Raw genomic sequence first — 22,106 nt, forward strand, 5'->3', positions numbered from 1 at the left:
AGCTGAACCAGCTGATATTAATTTGCACTGACAGGGGGCAGGGTTGCTTTCTAATTACTGATAGATATTAGCTGGTCTTGGCTTTCCATGCCTTTTTGCACTTATCCTTTCTTTGTGTGTCCAATACTTTTTCCCTGCGTCATTCCATTTTAGTACATAGAACTTAATTTCTGAACTTATTTGTTTGTATGTATGGATTGCATGGGTTGTCACCAACATGTGGTGCACATTTCATGTCAATAGAACCTTTAGAAATATATTTACTTAGAAAACTAGTAAAGTGTTTAATACTTATTCTATTCACTGTATCTCAGGCTGGTAACAAGGCAGCAACTTCAGGTGACCTCTGACAGTAAAGCGATTTGGTCATAGTACGTAAAGCTAAATAAAGGGTTGAAACACCTATTTCATAAGCCTGTTTAATAATAACTTAGACCTGAAAAACCACATCCATGCATAAGCTCTGTTGTGATTAGTTCTCTTTAAAGTAGACCTAAACTATAACTGGATGTCTTTTCGTTTGGTAAAGTACTATACATAATTTAGCAATTTTGTTTTACGTTTTTCACCACTTTGTTTTTTTCTTTTTTTTCTTACCTATTTGCATTTAATTTCAGCTGATCTTCTCCAGCCACTCCCTGTCTACATGCACTCGCTTTAGCTGCACATCATTTCTCAGAACAGGCTTCTTGATAATGAAAAGGTGCATCATGCCTCTGCAATGCGTATGGGCATCACACCTAGTCTAGTTTTCACCAGGAGCATACGTGGTGAGGAGCATAGTTGTCACCCCAAAGCAGGAAGTGCCTGAACAAGAATGATCCCGATTAGTTTTTTTTTAAGGAAAGCTAAAGATTTTAAAATATAGAAAACAACTTTAACGTAATAAAGATGAATTCCAGGAATGGTCATTTTAACATAGTTGCATTGATCCAGCTTGGACTAATGTAGGTATGTATGTGCCATACCAGTGGGATCCCTGTGGAACATGGATATCACTGTAGTAGGCACGTCTTTAAGAAATTGGTGCTTTTCGCTGCTTATAATCATCCCGTGTGTAGTCCTTCCATGACTTTCATGGTTGACCAATTTTCACATATATGTAAAATGCTTGGGATAAAGAGGGATGGTCATACTAGGAGTATACATGCAGTTCTAATTTGCCTTTTTTCACTGTCCCCAGGTCATTAGGGATTGCAAAATCTATTGCAGTTTGGTCCAGGAGAACCTAATAAAGAAAGATGACAGGTATCTTGCTTGACCAGTAAACGTTTGTCGTAAATGATTCCACTGTCGCAGCCCAAGAGGTAAAAACTGACAGTGATCTTATAATAGCATCCAGCCAGTACAGATTTTTTGTCTTATATTCTGAAAGGACCTTTTTTTTTTTTTTTCCCAATGAGGATCAAAGCTCCTATACCATCAAAAGCTGCAAAGCATTGCAAAATTACATTCTAACTATTTAAAACATATTACATCAAACATATAGTTTACAAACTTACTGTGATAACAAACAAGCACAGCTGACAGCATAAAACACTAATGCGCCAAGCCAGATTTTTAAGTGTACATGTAGCGTAGGACCTCTAGTAGTAAAATGGATAAAAATACACTCTGTACAGTATTAAAGTAGTATCATTGATTGCAAGGTAAAACTATAAATTATCTAAGTTAAGTAAAGGCAACATCGGAGAGATCCCATGATTAAAGACGTGTTTCATCATGATATAACAGAAAATTTCTGTCTTGGTGCAAATCTTGTCTTATCAAAGAGAGGATCTAGGAGTCAATAGGTATAAAACATGTCCATGATTCTGCAGTAAAATGAGTGTATGGAGAAGCTATGTATTGTAAGCATCGTGATTCCAAAGTTAAAAAACATCTGTAGTTCCATCCCCAAAGATAAAATCCATCACAGTAAACGTCAAAATATCTTAAAAATCCTAATGTAGTGATAGAGTGCTTAGTTGCTTTGTCCTAATCAGGATGCAAGGCTCGCCAAAATATCAATTAAATTGTCAAATCCATAAAGGTATCCATCTTCCCGGTTTCCTTCTTGCCAAGATATACGGTGGTTCAGGGTTTGGCCTTCAGGCAGGAGTGTTGTTTTTCCAAAATCAATAAGCCATACGTTACACTTTCCTTTCTTGTCATGTACAAACAGCAAGGAGCTTCCAATCACCTAAAAAAAAAAATAGTTAATTAGTAGCATTATCAACTGACATTTTATTTAAAATAGCTGTAGGTAGGAGAGAAAAGAAAACTGAGGTGCGATGGTTCCATTCAAACAGCTGCAAAACAAAACTGGATATGTAGCTAACTGTGAATATTAGTAACAGACATAAAGAAGAAAACAATCCCTGGAACCATAGCCTTACAATGAAACATTGTTAACAAGCAATTTTTTTTTTATTGCAGAAGAGACTCTATGGCCCCGTACACACGACCGAGGAACTCGGCGGGCCGACTTTTGCCATTGAACAACGAGGAAATAGAGAACATGTTCTCTATTTCCTCGCCGAGGTCCTCGTCGGCTTCCTCAGCCGAAAGTGTACACACGGCCGGGTTTCTCGGCAGAATTCAGCTCTGAACCGAGTTTCTGGCTGAATTCTGCCGAGAAACTCGGTCGTGTGTACGGGGCCTATGTCGTCTCCAAACTGTGGCCATTTGCTTGCCTTTATCCGGCCCCTGGGACATTAGTTCCCCCCAATGTCAGCAAAAGTGGGGCACAGATTCTCCCACTGACCCCAACGATGGGACACTATTCCTCCCACTGACACCAATGATGGGGTAATATTCCCCCCACTGAAATCAACAATGGGGCACGATTTCTCCCATTGACACCAATGATGGAGCAATATTCCTCCCTTTGACACCAATGAGGGGACACTACTACTCCCACTGACACCAACGGTTGGGCACTATTCCTCCCATTGATACCAACAATGGAGCACTATTACTCCCAATAGCAAAAATTGGGCATTGTTTACTCCCACTGATGCCAGGACATTTTCTACTCCCACTGGCCACAGTCTGGGCCCCCCTAAAGTTTGAAGGGCAGTAAGCTGGGCTTTTGTTTAGAAGGTTTGGAGATCCCTGCTCTATAAGCTTGATTTACTAAAACTAGAAAGTGCAAAATCTGGTGCAGCTGTGCATGGTAATCAATCAGCTTTTTACCTTCAGCTTGTTCAATTAAGCTTTGACAATAAATCCTGGAAGCAGATTGGTTTCTACGCAGAGCTGCACCAGATCTTGCACTCTCCAGTTTTAGTAAATCAACCCCTATATGTCTCTTCTACAATAAAGCGCTTTTTCTGTCCACCATTCAGTGTACGTTCTCGGCATGCTGTGGGTGACAAAAATTAATTAACTCCTGTGCGCATGTGTAGGAGTCACGTCATCCTGAGACAATAAATTGAAATGGCTGAAGACTCCCAACCCAAAAGAAGACCGGGCAAATAGGTCAGCTGTGACAAGGGCCCTCACAGATGGAGTATTGTGAGAGGGGGAGTAAGTTCAGAGGACTATAGTTCTACTTTATTAGGCAATCTGGAAGTTTCTGGCAAGTATATCCACACATTATAGTATAGCCCCACATATTTATAGAAGCACAACATTCTACTTTGCAAAATGTTGTGTGTACCACTGGCTTAGAGACTCCAAATCTGGTGCAGTACAACAAAAATAAATAAGAGTTAAAAAACAAAATAATTCAGGAGTCCCATGCCTGGCTTTTTTTAAATCACGGCATTCTCTTTTCTGTGCAAAGTCAAGTGTCATAGGTTCAATACCAAAGCCTACATTTTATAAACGGGCTGCAAAATATGTTTTCACAGCCCCCCATCCATTATACATCCCCCTATTCAGTAAACATCCCCCTTTTGCATTATACACCCCCCCATCCATTATACAGCCCCCCTCCCCAGTATACAGCCCCTGTCCATTATACTTCCCCCACATCCAGTACACATCCCCCCATCCATTATACAGCCCTCCTCCCCAGTATACAGCCCCTGTCCATTATACATCCCCCCCCCATCCAGGACAAAGCCCCTCATCCAGTACACATCCCCCTATCTAGTACACAGCCCCCCATCCACTATACATCCCCCCCATCCAGTACACGGCCTCCCCATCCATTATACATCCCCCCATCCAGTACACATCCCCCATCCATTATTCATCCCCCCCATCCATTATACAGCCCCCATCCATTATACATTCCCCCATCCAGTACACAGCCACACTGCATTCCCATGAGACCCCCAGTCTCCTCTGACAGTGCTGCCAGCATTCTCTACAGTTAAGTAAAAAAAAATCACTGTCAGCCCCTTCCACACTGCTCCTCCTGTGTCAATCCTATTGCAAACTGAAGCTTCCATCTACCTCAATAGCTCCGTTTTTTTTCACTGACCTGGTCACATGACTGCTCTCCTCTAATGTTACACAGTAGGTCATGTGACTGCTCTTATCCTCCAATCAAAGCTACACTCGGAGGAGGAGGAGAGAACCCAGAAAAAAACGGAGCTATAAAGATATTTAAAAGCTTTGTTTTACAATGACACAGGAGGAGCGGTGTAGAAGGGGTTGGCAAGTGACTTTTTTTTCTCAACTTCAGACTATGCAGGGAGCATTGTTCCAGGGCCAGGGAATGCGGGACAGCCAGCCTGACACCACCCCCCAATGCGTGGCTCCTGGGGCGAACTGCCCGATCCCTGCCCCCTATTGGTGAAACATGATATCGGCGTATAACACACAGGCACTGTTTACCCTCTGTTTTCAGAGGAAAAAAGTATGTGTTATACACCGATAAATACGGTACATTTTATTGAATTTGAATGCACACAAAGACAATAGAATACCCACGTTTTTGGTAAAATATTAAATATAGTGTTGCACCAGGTAAAAAGAGAACCAAACACGTCACACTTTAAAATTGTGCATGCTTGTGAAATGGCAGTTTAGAGTTACACAGGAGGTCGGGTGCTAGAATTATTGCTCTCGTTCTGATGTTTGCAGCAATACCTCACATGTGGTGCGATCACCATTTACGTATGTGTACGGGACCAACTTGTGCTTTGCACGTAAGCACAGGGTCGCTTTAAATTTTCCATTTATTTATTGGTGGGACACTGGTACACCGACAGATGTTTTGAATGCACGTTTACACTATGACAGATGTTGATCGTCCATCGGTGGACACTGACGGATGTTGATGTTGCAATGGAACACTATTGCAGATGTTTGTGTGCACTGGTACAGATGTTGATTGGACACTGACAGATGCTTTGTGCACTGGGGACACTTGGACAGATGTTCATGTGACAGTGGTGCTTGGTGTACTGTGTGGATGGCTGCAGTCTGTGTCATTTGTGACAGCTCTTTGTGTAAGATTACCTCTTACAGAAAGAGCCGTCAGCACAGACTGCAGCATTCCCCCTTTTTCATTGCCATCACATGATTGGGAGGGCCAATCACAGCACCCATATCCCGATATATGTTTGGTTGTGTGGGAAGTTCACAGCCATCACAGGATCGTGCTGCATCCGTTCTGAGGGACATAGGGGTAGAACAGAACGGTGAAGCTCCCACCCTCACGTTTATGTACATTGGACAGGTGGGAAGTGGTTAAAAGGAGCTCAGCATGAAGGTTGTTCCAAACATCTTGAAGAACTAACCACAGATCTTGTGTGGATGTAGGCTTCCTCAAATCCTTCTGTAATCCCAGACACACTCAATGATGTTGAGATCGGGATTCTGTGGGAGCCAAACCATCACTTACAGGACTCCTTGTTCTTCTTTACACTAAAGATAGTTGTTAATGACATTGTCTGTATGTTTGGGATTGTTGTCCTGCTGCAGAATAATTTTGGGGCCAAATCACATGCCTCCCTCATGGTAGAACATGATAGATAAGTATCTGCCTGTATTTCTCAGCATGAAGGACACCATTGATCCTGACCAAATCTTCAGCTCCATTTGCATAAATGCAGCTCCAAACTAGCAAGGAACCTCCACCATGCTTCACTGTTGTCTGCAGACACTCATTATTGTACTGCTTCCCAACCCTTCAGTGAACAAACTGCCTCCTGCTACAGCCAAACTTTGACTCATTAGTCCAGAGCATCTGTTGGGATGCTTAGCCTTATTTCCATGTCCTATACATGAAAACATAGGAACAGAGGTGCAGAAAATGGCAGTAGATGCCCTGGAATGATGAGTCAAAATGTGAAATATTTGGCTACAGCAGGAGGCAGTTTGTTCTTGAGGGGCTGTAGAGCAGTACAACAATGTGTCTGCAGGCAACAAAGATGCATGGTGGAGGTTCCTTGCACGTTTGGGGCTGCATTTCTGCAAATAGAGTTGGAGATTTGATTAGAATCAATGGTGTCCTCAATGCTGAGAAATACAGGTAGATACTTATTCATCATGTGTAACAAAAAAAGCACAGTTTGCTGTCCCCTTAAGAGAAATCTTCCACAATCAAAATATTATTCCCCAAAATTGTAAAAAATTAAAGTACCTCAATCATAAATGAAATGGACACTGTAAATAAACAAATGTGCACATAAAACAACCAAAGGTTGTCCCACAAGAGAAAAGGTGCTTTGTTAGAATTATCCCGGTAATTTCCAAACTTCAGCAGTGTTCACACAACAAACCACAGTGTACACAGCACACCCCCACTAGTATTCACACACTTCTTACCAGAGAAAAATATTCCCACACAGAGATCAATAGGCACCTGGCTGCTAAGCAGCTAAACAGATTTACACGATCGTGATCACACAGTAATCCCAGGAGGCATGCATTCCCATAGAAATTATTAATCGATTGGCTGCTTGGCATTTGGATGAACTCCCCCTGTCATGATCACATAGCAAGCTCTAAAATAAAGCTGTGCGATTGGCCCCAAATTTATTCTGCAGCAGGACGATGACCCCAAACATGCAGCCAATGTCAATAACCACTTAAGGACCGGACCAATACGCTGCTAAATAACCCAAGGGGTTTTTACAATTCGGCACTGCGTCGCTTTAACAGACAATTGCGCGGTCGTGCGACGTGGCTCCCAAACAAAATTGGCGTCCTTTTTTCTCCACAAATAGAGCTTTCTTTTGGTGGTATTTGATCACCTCTGCGGTTTTTATGTTTTGCGCTATAAACAAAAATAGAGCGACAATTTTGAAAAAAATGCAATATTTTTTACTTTTTGCTATAATAAATATCCCCCAAAAATATATATAAAAAAATTATTTTTCCTCAGTTTAGGCCAAAACGTATTCTTCTACATATTTTTGGTAAAAAAAAATTGCAATAAGCGTTTATCGGTTGGTTTGCGCAAAATTTATTGCTTTTACACAATAGGGGATATTTTTATTGCATTTTTATTAATTATTTTTTTTTTTACTACTAATGGCGGCGATCAGCGATTTTTTTTTGTGACTGCGACATTATGGCGGACACTTCGGACAATTTTGACACATTTTTGGGACCATTGTCATTTTCACAGCAAAAAATGCATTTAAATTGCATTGTTTATTGTAAAAATGACAGTTGCAGTTTGGGAGTTAACCACAGGGGGCGCTGTAGGAGTTAGGGTTCACCTAGTGTGTGTTTACAACTGTAGGGGGGTGTGGCTGTAGGACTGACGTCATCGATCGAGTCTCCCTATAAAAGGGATGACTCGATCGATGCAGCCGCCACAGTGAAGCACGGGGAAGCCGTGTTTACATACGGCTCTCCCCGTTCTTCAGCTCCGGGGAGCGATCGCAACGGAGCGGCTATAAACGAATAGCCGCGCCGTCGTCCCGGATCGCTCCGTGCGGGAATCCGACCGCCGCATGTAGCGCGGGGGGGGGGGGGCCCGACCCACGTCTAGGCCGATGTACATATACATGCGGCGGTCTGGAAGTGGTTAAGAACTATCTTCGGGCTAAAGAAGAACAAGGAGTCCTGGAAGTGATGGTTTGGCCCCAACAGAGTCCTGATCTCAACATCATCAGGTTTGTCTGGGATTACATGATGAGACAGACGAATTAAGGCAGCCATCATCCACAGAAGATTTTTGCCTAATTCTCCAAAAAACTGGGTGCAAGTGTACCTAGAAAAATTGATGCAGTTTTGAAGGCATAGAGTGGTCACACCAAATACTGATTTGATTTGGATTTATCTTCTGTTAGTTTATTTTTTATCAATTAACAAAATGGAAAGTAAATTAACACTTCTATTTCTGAAAACATTCTTAATTTACAGCATATTTTCCACACCTGCCTAAAACTTTTGCACAGTACTGTATATCTAAAAAAAAGTTTTGGCTTTAGTTGTACTACAATGAGTTAATAATAAAATAAAAATATTTTTATTGTGAATTTTAATGCTCTGTATTACAAAACTAAAATAGTTTTCCCAATAACATACAAGTACATAACATACTGTACATATTATAAAAGGAGGAAGGCCCCTCACCTCATGGCATTTAAAGAAATCTGAAGACTCTACAATGGTTCTGATCTCCTGCAGTCGAGTCAGATATTTATGCTGCGGATGATAAAAAACATACATATTACAAATATATTTTGACTTTTACTCTAAAGCAGTGTGAAGAGCAACAATGATGTAAACAGACTTTGACTTACTGGAGTGAGAGCCATGGAAGGTAAACTTTTATTGGATACTATAGGAAATTCTAGTTTGCATATAGCGCTTTTGTCTTACTGAATATACCTTAGGGCAAAAAATATGACTTTAAAGAGCAGCTCCAGTCTCTTAAGCGTAAATTAAAAGCAGCTACAAAAACTGTAGCTGCTGACTTTTAACAGCCACTCACCTGTCTCACGATCCAGCGGTGTGCTCACCCAACCTGTTTCTCCCGGTGTCTTCTCTCACCGGCATCTTTACTATGGGCAGCTTCACAGCGGGTGCTCACTGCCTATGCGTGAGCGGCGCTGCGTACTGTGAATGGTCCCACAGTCTTCTGGGAGCTATCACGTGTCCCAGAAAACTTTGGGAGGGCAGGTGGAAAGAGAATTTTCCGCTTCCGATTGCATAGGAGGTCGGAGCACATATGGGAGTGGGTGCCTGTCAAAATTGGGTACCCGCCCCCCCCTCCTTCCCAAAAGCTCCATATAACAAACAGGAGCGGGGAGAAGGCCTTGAAGCAGAACTTCGTTGTTTGGGTGGAACTATGCTTTAAGTCATAAAATCGTAACTTTTCTTAATGGCACATTTATACCAGAATCCTGGATGCTTCTACAGTGAAACAAAAAAAATTGAGCATCTTCCTGGACTGACGCATTGTGTTTTAAGTACTAAAGGAAAATAGACTTCACCTTGCAAGGAAATTTCCCCCAGAGCTAAGTCAATGTGATGAAGATTGCAGACGATGCAACCTATTGTGAAACGCGTCGGGAGACTCCACTGCTGCCGTTTGTATTATCTGATGAGCGCTCTTTTACTTTTGGATATGTAAGTGTTCCTACCTACAATCTATCTATTTATTGGATTACGCTATGTGCCTTTTTTCTTTCCTCTCCATTCCATTGCACTAACTCCGTTCCCGGGCCGCCATTGGGCATCCTTTGTAAGCACTCACCTATCCGTATCATCGTGGTGCCCCTCTGGACTGGTGTGAGATTGATCTTCTGGGACTATAGTGACATCTTCACAGTGGACATTCTGCTCAGTTGACCCTTTGAATGCATGTTTATTATGGTTCACTGCTTCTGGTAAGCCTTTTTTCCATTGGTCGGTGGTAGAATTCTTTAGTGCACTTCACTCAAGAGTACTGAGAGCAATATTATTTTCAACCACACCGGACTTTTTTTGAATGATAGTCCTATCATTGGATACTTTCATTTATCCAATCATATTTATTAGTGTTCATCACTACACGTAAATATACTTAATTTTTTGAGTAGTAGTCCTATCATTGGTGATTTCACTCATTCACTCATCTCTATTTGTGTTTCATACTTAATGTTTTTATCCAATGCACATTCATCCATTTGGGTGTTCATTTAAGATGTTTAATTTATTTGTTCACATGCGCTACACTTTCTATGTTTGTTTTGTTATTCCACCATTTGTCTATTGGTAGTGTTGGCTGCTCCGTTTAGACAGCGCGGAATTTTCCACTTTTTGTTACAATGTGATGAAGATTCACTTCGCAAAGAATACCCAGATCACACGCAAGGAAAATATAACAAAGCATTTTTGCTTGCACATGATCAGATGATGGACGTCAGCTGAGCTTCACCTCATTCGCTAATCTCTTTGCCTTTCATAAGTTACCCCTTTATCTTATCCTCATAGGTTAAGGATAAGTAGGTGAGCTCTTGTACTAACAGACATACAAAGGGAGCTTAAAAAAGTTATTAATTTATAGAATGGAACAGCAACATTGTGGTGACCAGTGACAGAATGTGTATGTAGGTATGTACAGTCTATCTTCTCCACTACAGGTGATGCTTGTCCGTACGTACAATGCAGATGGGAGAAGCTACGCTTCTCTACAATTTCCATGTGACCCTGATCCCTGAGTTTAGCGCACTTCATGTGAGTGAACAGTCTAGGGACAGGTTCCCCATCTAACAGGGACAGTGGCAACGGAAGGGAAAGGCTCCGATTGAGTAGGGAGAGGGCAGGGGATGCGTCTACCTCTTCAAAAAGTTTCCAATTTGGGTCGGACTGTCCAGGCTACCCTTTGCTCCTCGTGGCAGATGCTGGGGGCATCCCTGAGTCTTCAATTTGCTGCACGTTTGCAAGTGGCTCCGCTTGGCTGAGCTTCGCACCAGGCCTGTTTGTGCTGTTGACTTCTGTTGCAAATCAGAACCCTGTGTGCGTTTACTGCCTGCCACACCATGTTGTACCTACCCAACATGTATTCAACTCTTTTCAATATAATAATCACTAAGGTCAAAGCATTTTTGGATGTTTTATCAACATTTTTAAATTTAGAAGTCCTCTTTTCTTGAGCTTTATCACTGTTGGCACCCATCTGTTCATTGACTCGCAAGCCTAGATTTTCGCTTGCTTTGAAGGTCTATTTTTCAGAACCAAACCCAAATCCCTGTATTTTTTGCTGAATGTCATTTCCAAACCCTTGAATAAAAACACTTCAGTTGAGATCCAGGTGCTTCTATTTCTTAGTTCACATTCTTGGACTTTAGCTTACACTAATTGCCATGTTTTACAGCACATAATTTATGTGTGAATTCTGAAATCTAAACCCCAAAAAACTAAAACAAAACGTAATCCAGTGCAGATTACCAGTCCTTATATGTGGTGTCTGCATTGTTTTTGGGGCTTTTTTTCTTCCATTATTTTTACCTGTGATCCTTCCATATACTTCCTTTTGTAGATGTCAATGCTCACTGCACTGTATCTAAGGAGAGGCAGCACTGTTATGCCACGTACACACGATCGGTTAAACCAATGAGAATTGTCTGATGGACCGTTTTCATTGGTCGAAACCGATCGTGTGTGGGCGCCATCGGTTATTTAACCATCGGTTAAAAAAAAGCCAACTTGTTTTAAATTTAACCGATGGATTCCTAACCGATGGGAAAAAAACTATCGTTAGTAGGCACAACCATCGGTTAAAAATCCATGCATGCTCAGAATCAAGTCGACGCATTCTTGGAAGCATTGAACTTCGTTTTTTCCAGTATGTCATTGTGTTTTACGTCGCCGCGTTCTGACACGATCGTTTATTTAACCGATGGTGTGTAGGCGTGACGAACCATCAGTCAGCTTCATCGGTTAACCGATGAAAATGGTCCATCGGTCCGTTCTCATCGGATGGACCGATCGTGTGTTCGCGGCATTACTCTAAGGTGCTCTCCTGATTTGGACTAAAAATATCCCCCCATCTAAATAACATGGGAGGAGGTGTTTTTAGTTTAGAGACGATGGTGTGGAAAGATGATAACTTTTCAGTGAAAGGGAGTTTAAAAAGACACGTGGCCCATTCACTGAAATTGGAAGAGAAGCGGTTTAACCTTATACTGCATAGAGGGTTTTTTTTACTGTCAGAGCTGTAAGGATGTGGAATGCTCTTCTACAAGTAGTGGTGTCAGCAGGGAGCATTGATAGTTTAAAAAAACTATTATATGGGCACTGTAACAATCACAACGTACAGGGATATACAATTTATTATTGACATAAACACATGTACACTCATACACCACTGAGTGGACTGGTGTCTTTTTTCAACCTTACTATGCAACTATGTATGTAACTTGTTTGTAACTTCCTGTGCAGTGAACTTAAAGTGGATGTAAACCCTCCATACACCCGGTGAAGTGAACAGCCTCAGATGATACACAGGGATGAACCAAATCTCCCTACATAGGTTTTACATGCATATCTGCTGTCTTCACATTTATATGCTGCTTAGAAAGTTTAGATAGTGTTAGGAGATTTTGTCTTCCTGTTTAACACTGAGTGTGATGTCTGGGCATACAGCCAAGATAGCTAAAATTGCTGATTGGAGGAAAGGCACACACCCCCTTTCATCATAGGCAGAGACTCTCAGAGGTGTTTTGTAACAGGGCCAGCTCCCTGCTAATCAATTTATAGCAAACTCCCGGAAAGAAATGTCAGGCTGCTTTTATCTGATGTGTCCAAGAATTTGTCAGGAGTTATCAGGCTGATAACAGCGGAACAGGTCAGCGTTTATTAATTATAATAGTTATAGCGTCTACAAAATAGAGGATAGTTTTATGGCATTTTTATTCATATTTTTTTTTTTTTTTTACTAGTACTGCAGCATTATGGCGGACAGATTGGACACTTTTCACACATTTTTGGGACCATTGTCATTTTTACAGCGATCAGTGCTATAAAAATGCACTGATTAAGGTAAAAATTACAGTGAATGGGTTAACCTGTAGGGGGCGCTGAATGGCCTAAGTGTGTCCTAGGGAGTGATTCTAACTGTTAGGGGGCGTAGCTACGAGTGACAAGTCACTGATTGCTGATGACAGGGAACAGACGATCAGTGACATGTCGCTAGGAAGAACGGGGAGATGTGTTTACACTGACATCTCCCCGTTCTTCAGCTCTGTAACCCGATCGCAGGTGACCGGCAGACATCGAGACCACGGGTCCCGCGGGCACGGTCATGGAGCTCGCGCGCGACCACATGCCGGCAAATTAAAGGGGCCGTATATATATATATATATGCCCATTTGCCCAGCCGTGCCATTCTGTCGACGTATAAGTTTGTGCGGCGGTCGGGAAGCGGTTAAGCTGTTTAACAAGGTAACTTACCAGTATGACTTTGTTGCCATCAATAAATCCAAAAAAAGCTTTATGGATTTGGTCTCTTGATTTTGTGGTCTTGAAGTTTGTATTGCATGTCCCATCACCTTTCTGCAGAAGAAAATAAATGTTTTCAGATAAATTCGACTTTCTCATTACTTCAAAATGTACAGCACTGCGGGTGATGAGCAAATCTGCCAAGACAAAAGATGTACCTTAAAGTCATAGTGACTCTAAAACTGCGGGACCTGACAACAGATTTATGCAGCTCAGATGACTATCAACTTCACAGCATGCAGTTTTTTTTAGGTGTATGTCAAATGTAAAATAATATTAATAATCATAAATAATAAAAAAACATACTTCATAGTTCATCTGTCTGAAAAAAGAATTGAATTCAACCAATAAAAAAATAAAATAAAAAATTATACATATACAGTATATATTGTGCTCCTACTTTCCTGTTTGAGCGGACAATATGGTATATTTTCCACTTTAAAATCCTAAGTACATGGTGACAGCCCTGCTAACTTTTGATGGATTACAAAATACACAGATCTCTCTTCATCCCCCCCCAATCATTTCCTTAAAGCGATACTAGAGTCTTGGCTTTTTTTGTTTAAAAATAACAAACATGTTATACTTGCATGCTCTGTGAAATGGTTTTGCACAGAGCAGCCCAGATCCTCCTCTTCTCGGGTCCCTTGTTGGCACTCCTGGCCCTTTCCTCCTGCCTCCACAGCAATCATCTTGCTATGGGGGCACCCGAGCCGAGTCACTGCTCCATCCATTCCATTCAGACACGGAGCCGTCTCCACCCCCTCTCTCCCCTGTGATTAGGCTCAATGACTTTGACTGACAGCAGCAGAAGCCAATGGCGCCCACTGTCTGTCTTAGCCAACCAGGAGGGAGAGTCCTGAGCAGCAGAGTCTCTTGTGCAACTTTGCTGGATCAAGATGGGCTCAGGTAAGTATGAGGGCGGCTGCTGCACATAGAAGGTTTTATATCTTAATGCATAAAAAAAAATGGCACGGCTGGGCATATCAACGTATAGGTACGTTGTCCTTTAAGCCCAGCCGTGCCATTTTTTTTTATGCATTAAGATATAAAACCTTCTATGTGCAGCAGCCGCCCTCATACTTACCTGAGCCCATCTTGATCCAGCAAAGTTGCACAAGAGACTCTGCTGCTCAGGACTCTCCCTCCTGGTTGGCTAAGACAGACAGTGGGCGCCATTGGCTTCTGCTGCTGTCAGTCAAAGTCATTGAGCCTAATCACAGGTGGTGTCGCGAGCGCGCGCGACCCGGCCTGAAGCTCCGTGACCGCGCGACTCGCTGGAGTCCCGCGATCGGTCCCCGGAGCTGAAGAACGGGGAGAGCCATGTGTAAACACGGCTTCCCCGTTCTTCACTGTGGCGGCGTCATCGATCGTGTGATCCCTTTTATAGGGGGACACAATCGATGATGTCAGACCCTCAGCCACACCCCCCTACAGATGTAAACACACTTGAGGTCACACATAACCCCATCAGCGCCCCCTGTGGTTAACTGCAATTGTCATTTTCACAGTAAACAATGCATTTTAAATGAATTTTTTGCTGTGAAAATGACAATGGTCCCAAAAATGTGTCAAAATTGTCCAAAGTGTCCGCCATAATGTCGCAGTCACGAAAAAAATCGCTGATTGCCGCCATTAGTAGTAAAAAAATAATTAATAAAAATGCAATAAAACGATCCCCTATTTTGTAAACACTATACATTTTGCGCAAACCAACCGATAAACGCTTATTGCGATTTTTTTCACCAAAAATAGGTAGAAGAATACGTATCGGCCTAAACTGAGGAAAAAAACTATTTTTTTATATATTTTTGGGGGATATTTATTATAGCAAAAAGTAAAAAATATAGATTTTTTTTCAAAATTGTCGCTCTATTTTTGTTTATAGCGCAAAAAATAAACACCGCAGAGGTGATCAAATACCACCAAAAGAAAGCTCTATTTGTGGGAAAAAAAGGACGCCAATTTTGTTTGGGAGCCACGTCGCACGACCACGCAATTGTCAGTTAAAGCGACGCAGTGCCGAATCGCAAAAAGGGGCAAGGTCCTTTAGCTGCATTTTGGTCCGGGTCCTAAGTGGTTAACGCCTCCTCATGCACAAAGTTATCAGTTCACAGGATTTTTGGCAGGGACAATAGGTATTGTGTTGCAATTAATGACCAAATAGAACAAAATGGTATATTTAGCAGACCAAAAGAGAAGATCATTGTTGGGGTTTACGTACACGTTAAAGCGGAGCTCCACCCTAAAGTGGAACTTCCGCTCATCGGAAACCCTCCCCCCTCCGGTGTCACATTTGACACCTTTTAGAGGGAGGGGGATGCAGATACCTTTCTAAGACCGGTATTTGCATCCACTTCTGGGAGTCCTCTCTGCAGGGATTCTGCATGTAGTCCGTCACTTCCCGCCCCCGCCCGTTGTGTTCTGGGAAACACTTGGCTCCCAAAACACAGCGGGGACCAGTGAGGACGGCACTGCGCGACTCGTGTATGCGCCGTAGGGAATCGAGCAGTGAAGCCGGAACGCTTCACTACCTGATTCCCTCACCGAGAATGGCGGTGGGGGCAGCAGATAGATGAGCGATTGCTCGTCCTTTGCTGCAGACGTAGCTGGACTCCAGGACAGGTAAGTGTCCATATATTAATAGTCAGCAGCTGCAGTATTTGTAACTGCTGGCTTTTACTATTTTTTAAACGGCGGAGCTCCGCTTTAATTAGGAAAAATTAAACAGTCCATGAACTTGCCAGTACATAAATATATTGAACAGGCTGCAGCAAAACAACACAGGCACACAGCAAAGCCTACACATACGTTTTAAGACCAATCTGATATCAGTACTAAGAAAATGTAATTGTATCATCACAGAGTAGTACTGAGGATACAGGGACAGTAAAGAAATTCCACATCCCGATAAGGTTTTAAGATTAAATGGAAAAATTGATGATTTGAGGACTTTAAAGGAAGGCACCACAGTAACAATGTTAATAAAATAAAATTATCTTTATTACATACAGTTGATCATAAGTTTACATACCCTGGCAGAGAATATGAATAACACAAAAACTCTTCTTTCACTCATGGTTAGTGTTTGGCTGAAGCCATTTATTATCAGTCAACTGTATTTACCGTATTTGCCGGCGTATAAGACGACTGGGCGTATAAGACGACCCCCTAATTTTCCAGCTAAAATGTTGGTTTTGGGATATACTCGCCATATAAGACTACCCCCATTCCTACTAGTCATGCCTTGCCTCACGGTGCCACCATTACATGCCAGACTGTGCCACTACATGCCTCACTGTGCCCCATTACACGCCAGACTCACTGTGCCCCATTACATGCTAGACTCACTGTGCCCCATTACATGCCAGACTCACTGTGCCCCATTACATGCCAGACTCACTATGCCCCATTACATGCCAGACTCACTGTGCCCCATTACATGCCAGACTCACTGTGCCCCATTACATGCCAGGCTCACTGTGCCCCATTACATGCCAGACTCACTGTGCCCCATTACATGCCAGACTCACTGTGCCCCATTACATGCCAGACTCACTGTGCCCCATTACATGCTAGATTCGCTGTTACCCTATGACATGCCTGACTGTGTCTTGAAGATCCCTTACCTTATCCTAAGACATGCAGAATCACAGTGTCTCCTGAGAAGCTGAGTGTTCCGCCTATCACGGAACAGAAGAAGTAGGAGGCGCGGCTTTGAAAAATGGACGGCCGCGATTCTGCATGTCTTAGGATAAGGTAAGGGAATGTTAGGTTACCGGCGTATAAGACGACCCCCGACTTTTAAGAAGATTTTAAGGGGTTAAAAAGTCATCTTATACGCCGGAAAATACGGTACTCTTTTAATAACATAATCACAACAGAAACTACCCAAAATGACCCTAATCAAAAGTTGACATCATTTTATTAACATTGTTACTGTGATACCTTCAAAGTCCATCATCAATTTTTCCATTTAATCCTGATATCAGTACTATGCTGAACCTGGGGCTGCTTTAGGATGCAAGTTTAACAATCCCTGATCGCTTCAAAGGGTGGTCCACCTCCCCCACATAGTTATATTGGTCAGTAGTGTTATCCATCATAATTACACAATAGAAAAAAGAAAAGAAAGAAAGATGTGGCTTGGCTGGCTTTGCAGTGTAATATACAGATATACAAAGACAGTAGATGGATTCAGGCCACCACGCTAAACCCATAAACTGACATTAGCTTTGATTTGGCCGACCTTTTAAATTGCCAATGACGTCTAAAACAAAAGCTGACATTTCCAAAAAGAAAGCAATAAAACAGAACAGCTCATCAGAAACATAAATAGCAGATACAAAGCGCTAATAAGCCGTGGTGGTGTTTTCCTGAGGCTCAAGTATGGGCGGCACATTTGAGTATAATCTGAAACGACTCATTGCATGGCTTAAACTATGCCATAAACCAAGAATGCTTACAGAAATAGAAGTGTTAAAAAAATAATATTTTTACCAATTACCAAAATGGAAAATAAATGTACAGAAGAGAAATCCAAATCGAATCAATATTTGGTGTGACCACTCTTTGCGTTCAAAACAGCATTAATTCTTCTAGATTTACTTGCACACAGTTTTTAAAAGGAACACGGCAGGTAGGTTGTTCCAAACATCTTGGAGAACTAAGCACAGATCTTCTGTGGATGTAGGCAGCCTCAAATCCTTCTGTCTCTTCACGTAATCCCAGACAGACTTGATGTTGAGATCAGGGCTTTTTGGGGGCCAAACCATCACTTTCAGGACTCCTTGTACTTCTTTACACTGCAGATAGTTCCTAATGATATTGATTGTATGTTAGGGGCTGTTAAGCTGCTGCAGAATACATTTGGGGCCAAATCACACTCCTCCCTGATGGTATGACATGATGGAAATCTGCCTGTATTGCTCAGTATTGCTCAGCATTGAGGACACCATTGATCCTTATCAAATCTCCATCTCCATTTGCAGAAATGCAGCCCTAAACTTGTAATGAACCTCCACCATGCTTCACTGTTGCGCCTGCAGCCACTCATAGTACCACTTTCCAGCTCTTCTGGGAACAAACTGCCTCCTGCTACAGCCAAATATTTCACATTTTGACTCATCAATATAGAGCAACTACTGCCATTTTTTCTGCACCCCAGTTCCAATGCGGAGGTATGGTTTTTTGTCTGCAGTTTTTCCATCAACAGCACTTCTGGCCAGACTTCTCCCGGCAGTGGAAGTAAGGAAAGTAAGCATAAAGTGTCTTTCCTTTGCTGCATTAAGTTTCCTTGGCCAATCACTATCTACAGTTCTCAATGTTGCCGTTTTTTGTGCTTCTTCAAAGCGCTTCTTCAGAGCTTGAACATCACATAATTAAACCACAGTCGGCTTTGAAATCTTTGACCTTGCTGATGTCTTGCCATAGTGTATGACTTTTAACATGAAACTTCTACAACCTCACCTTAGTAGCAAAGTTTGGCTGTTCCAGTTCTAAGCCTCCTACACAGATGTTTCTGTTAATGAATGTGAAACTGATGATCATTAGCACCTGCTTGGTATAATTTGTTAATCATACAACTGACTAAAATCCTACAAAATCCCTGACTTTGCGCAAGGGTACAAAATGCGCAAGTGAAAGAATTGATGCTGGTTTGAAGACAAAGGGTAGTCAAACCAAATATTGATTTGATTTTGATTTTTCTTCTGTTTGCTCACTTTGCGTTTTGAAAATTGATAAAAATAAACAATCAAAAAATATATTTTTGAAAGCATTCTTACATTACGGCATTTCTTTACACCTGCCTAAAACTTTTGCACAGTACTGTATGACTAAAGTTCCTATGTGGAGGTGTGTTTTTTTTTTTTGTGAGTAGCCGATTTATATAAAGCAATCGTTATTTACAGTACAGTTGAACACAACTGAAAGTTGCCCTGGGTCTACTGTATATGTGATTCTCAAATGTTTTGTGACCTGAGTTAATCTGACCACATATGCTAATTTTTAGACTCTGTTCTTCTTAGTGTTGATGATCCTTTACAAATATGTTCATGCCCACCACAATGGCATAAAAGCTCAATCGCAAGCTAGGTTCTTCTACAATATCTCTTAGGGCAGTGTTAAGGTACCTGTAGTCCAATCAGGTCCAACAGCCATGACTATTATAATGGATGGAGAGTGGGTGGGGCAGCTAACACTGGCTCAAAGTCATGCCCTTAAAGGCTGTCAGTAAGGCAACCAAGTGGATCCCAACAATATTGTTCAGTATCCTTCCTGAACTTGGTGTGGATCTGCCCCGTCAACATAAAGCCGGCAATGGCCCACTAACACCTGACTCTGGGCCGCAGAAGAATATTGGTAAACGTACCCTTGTGACCCAAAAGAGAATCTTTTAAATTAAGTATTATACTATTTGCCTGAAATCACAGAGTAAAAAAATATCGTTGGATCTCCCATGGCCATTTATTTGGGGAAAAATTAACTCCAAATGGGAAAATATATATATATATATATATATTTTTTTTATACTCTAAGATTCTGATCATACTGAAATTATCTTTCGCAAACGGCTTTCCTTCAGGGAAGTACTGTATGATCAATGAATGTGTAATACTAAGTTTTGCACATGTGATCTCTATTGAGAAAATAAGGCAAACAAATACAGTTGTGTTTTCTGGACAGTCTGACCTTTATTCCTTCAATCCGAAAGCCCAAGGTGGACGTTGAGCTGATAGTCTCTCTCCACTGCATGTATCTGGGTTTAGTCACACCTTGTTGGGTTTTCTCCTCCTCTGTGGGGGCATGAGTATCCACCTCAATCATTTTTTTATACATATCCTTTCTTAGCTTTGGTTTTCCACGGGCTTTCGTCAACTCTTCTTCCAAATATGTCCTGCAGGAAACATAGAAACAATATGTTTTACTTTTCTCTGCTGTTAACTGGGTATGTGGAAAACATGACTTGTGCTAGTATGTAAATTTATGTAGACCCATTGAGCACCTGTCAAACCTGGCAAAAAGTAATTATTGTTATTATACAGGATTTATATAGTGCCAACAGTTTGCACAGCGCTTTATAACATGAGGGCAGACAATACAGTTAAAATACAATTCAATAAAGGAGGAATCGGAGGGCCCTGCTCATTAGAGCTTACAATCTAGGAGGGAGAGTCAAGTGATACAAAAGGTAATAACTGTGGGGGATTATCTGATGGAGAAAGTAAAAGTACAGTTGGGTGGAGGCAGATAAGGCTTTCTTTGAAATGGAGGGTTTTCAGGGATCGTCTAAAAGGAAACAAAGTAGGACATAGTCAGGCAGATTCGGGTAGGGAGTTAAATAGGATAGTAGAGGCTTGGGAAAAGTCCTGGCAGCGAGCATGGGAGGAAGTGATGAGGGAGCTAGTAAAGAATGTGGAAAAGGTCAGTTGCACATTGTGTAGGAGAAAGTATCAAATTTCAATGTCAACATAGTCAACAATCTTTTTTTTCATATTTAAAACAATTTCTGTATTACATCCCAACTCCCCCTCACATAATGATCGACCGATCAATATGTCGCTTTTGATATAAGTTCATATGAATAAATCATTGAAGTTCATCCGAAAATGATAATCCTTCATAACATAATCAAAAACTTATTTTGAAAAAAATAGGAGTAATAACAAATAGAAGTTTAGTTGTGCTTGTTTCATGGTCATGGAAGAATCCAAAAAAATGTAAAAAATAACCTTCCTAATTAAAACACCAATTGATATTTCAGTTGGCATTTCTATTGGTATCCCTGGTACCTTCAGATCTATAATTCTTAACCATAACTTTATCTACTGGAATACATTTTGAAACATACTCATAAGAAGTAGAAATCTTATTTAAAACATAATTTATATTTAAATTTAGTAAAGGCCTAGCCATGTTTTGTGAACAAATTTCTGAAATTCCTATACCTGTACTTTGTCCTATACAACATATTGCAAATAACTATGTATGCTAATCTCAAAAGACATAGAAGAACAGACATTCTTCATCCTGTCATTAACTCAAAAAAAATAACAAACCCTATGTTTAGAAGAGTTTTTAAATGAAAAAAATATAACAGGTAAATAAGTCACCTAGTATTTACCTTTTCTAGAATCATCTTACCCTATTTAGACTTTAAAATACTATTGATGCATTCTATTATATCTGGGTACTAAAGATGATAAGAAACATAACAACTTTATCAAATAACTAAAATTGCATACATGTCCTTCATCACCTGTCCTATAAAAATGAAAAAAAATCATTATCGGATTCCATGGTTTAAAATCCAACCCCAATGGAATATGACAAAGTTCACAACTTGGCTTTCGTTAAAAATATATTCATTTTTCTAGAAATACCTCAATTAATTTATCAAAAAATTAACTAAAAGGAAAAAATATCCTTGTATCCTCCTTTAGCAGGTGAAAAATCTAATATAATCAATCTACATAGATTGCCAAATCTCTCAATACTTTGTAGTATCAGGTTACTGTTTCCCTTTTGAATTGCTCTATAAACAAATAAAACAATATTCAGAAGTTTGATGACAAAATGCTCTAATAATGAGTAGTTCAGAATTTTTCATTAGCTTAAACAAAAAATCAATTAATCAATTTGTCAGTAAATCAATCAGGTACTTGGATATGCAAAAATAAATATTTTCATTTAAAAATAACTCTATCCATTATTTTTGGAATCATTTATTTTTACAATGAATTTTATCCCCATTATCAGTCTGTACTGATTCTAACTAAGAC

The 22,106-nt window shown here is 40.9% G+C and overlaps 1 protein-coding gene across 1 annotated transcript in view; it reads right to left on the reverse strand.

The window, feature by feature from the left end:
• Positions 1-584: 584 nt before the first annotated feature.
• The window catches only part of LOC120920442 (inositol-trisphosphate 3-kinase A-like), a 128,393-nt gene continuing 106,871 nt past the window's right edge, over positions 585-22,106 (reverse strand). The window contains exons 4-7 of the mRNA XM_040332539.1: positions 20,017-20,221; positions 13,276-13,377; positions 8,470-8,541; positions 585-2,182 (exon numbers count right to left, since the gene is read on the reverse strand). Of these exons, the coding sequence (XP_040188473.1) occupies positions 1,982-2,182; positions 8,470-8,541; positions 13,276-13,377; positions 20,017-20,221 (580 nt within the window). The 3' untranslated portion in view covers positions 585-1,981. The remainder of the gene's footprint in view (positions 2,183-8,469; positions 8,542-13,275; positions 13,378-20,016; positions 20,222-22,106) is intronic.

This window comes from Rana temporaria, chromosome 13 (genome assembly GCF_905171775.1).
Source record: "Rana temporaria chromosome 13, aRanTem1.1, whole genome shotgun sequence".
Classification (NCBI taxonomy): domain Eukaryota; kingdom Metazoa; phylum Chordata; class Amphibia; order Anura; family Ranidae; genus Rana; species Rana temporaria.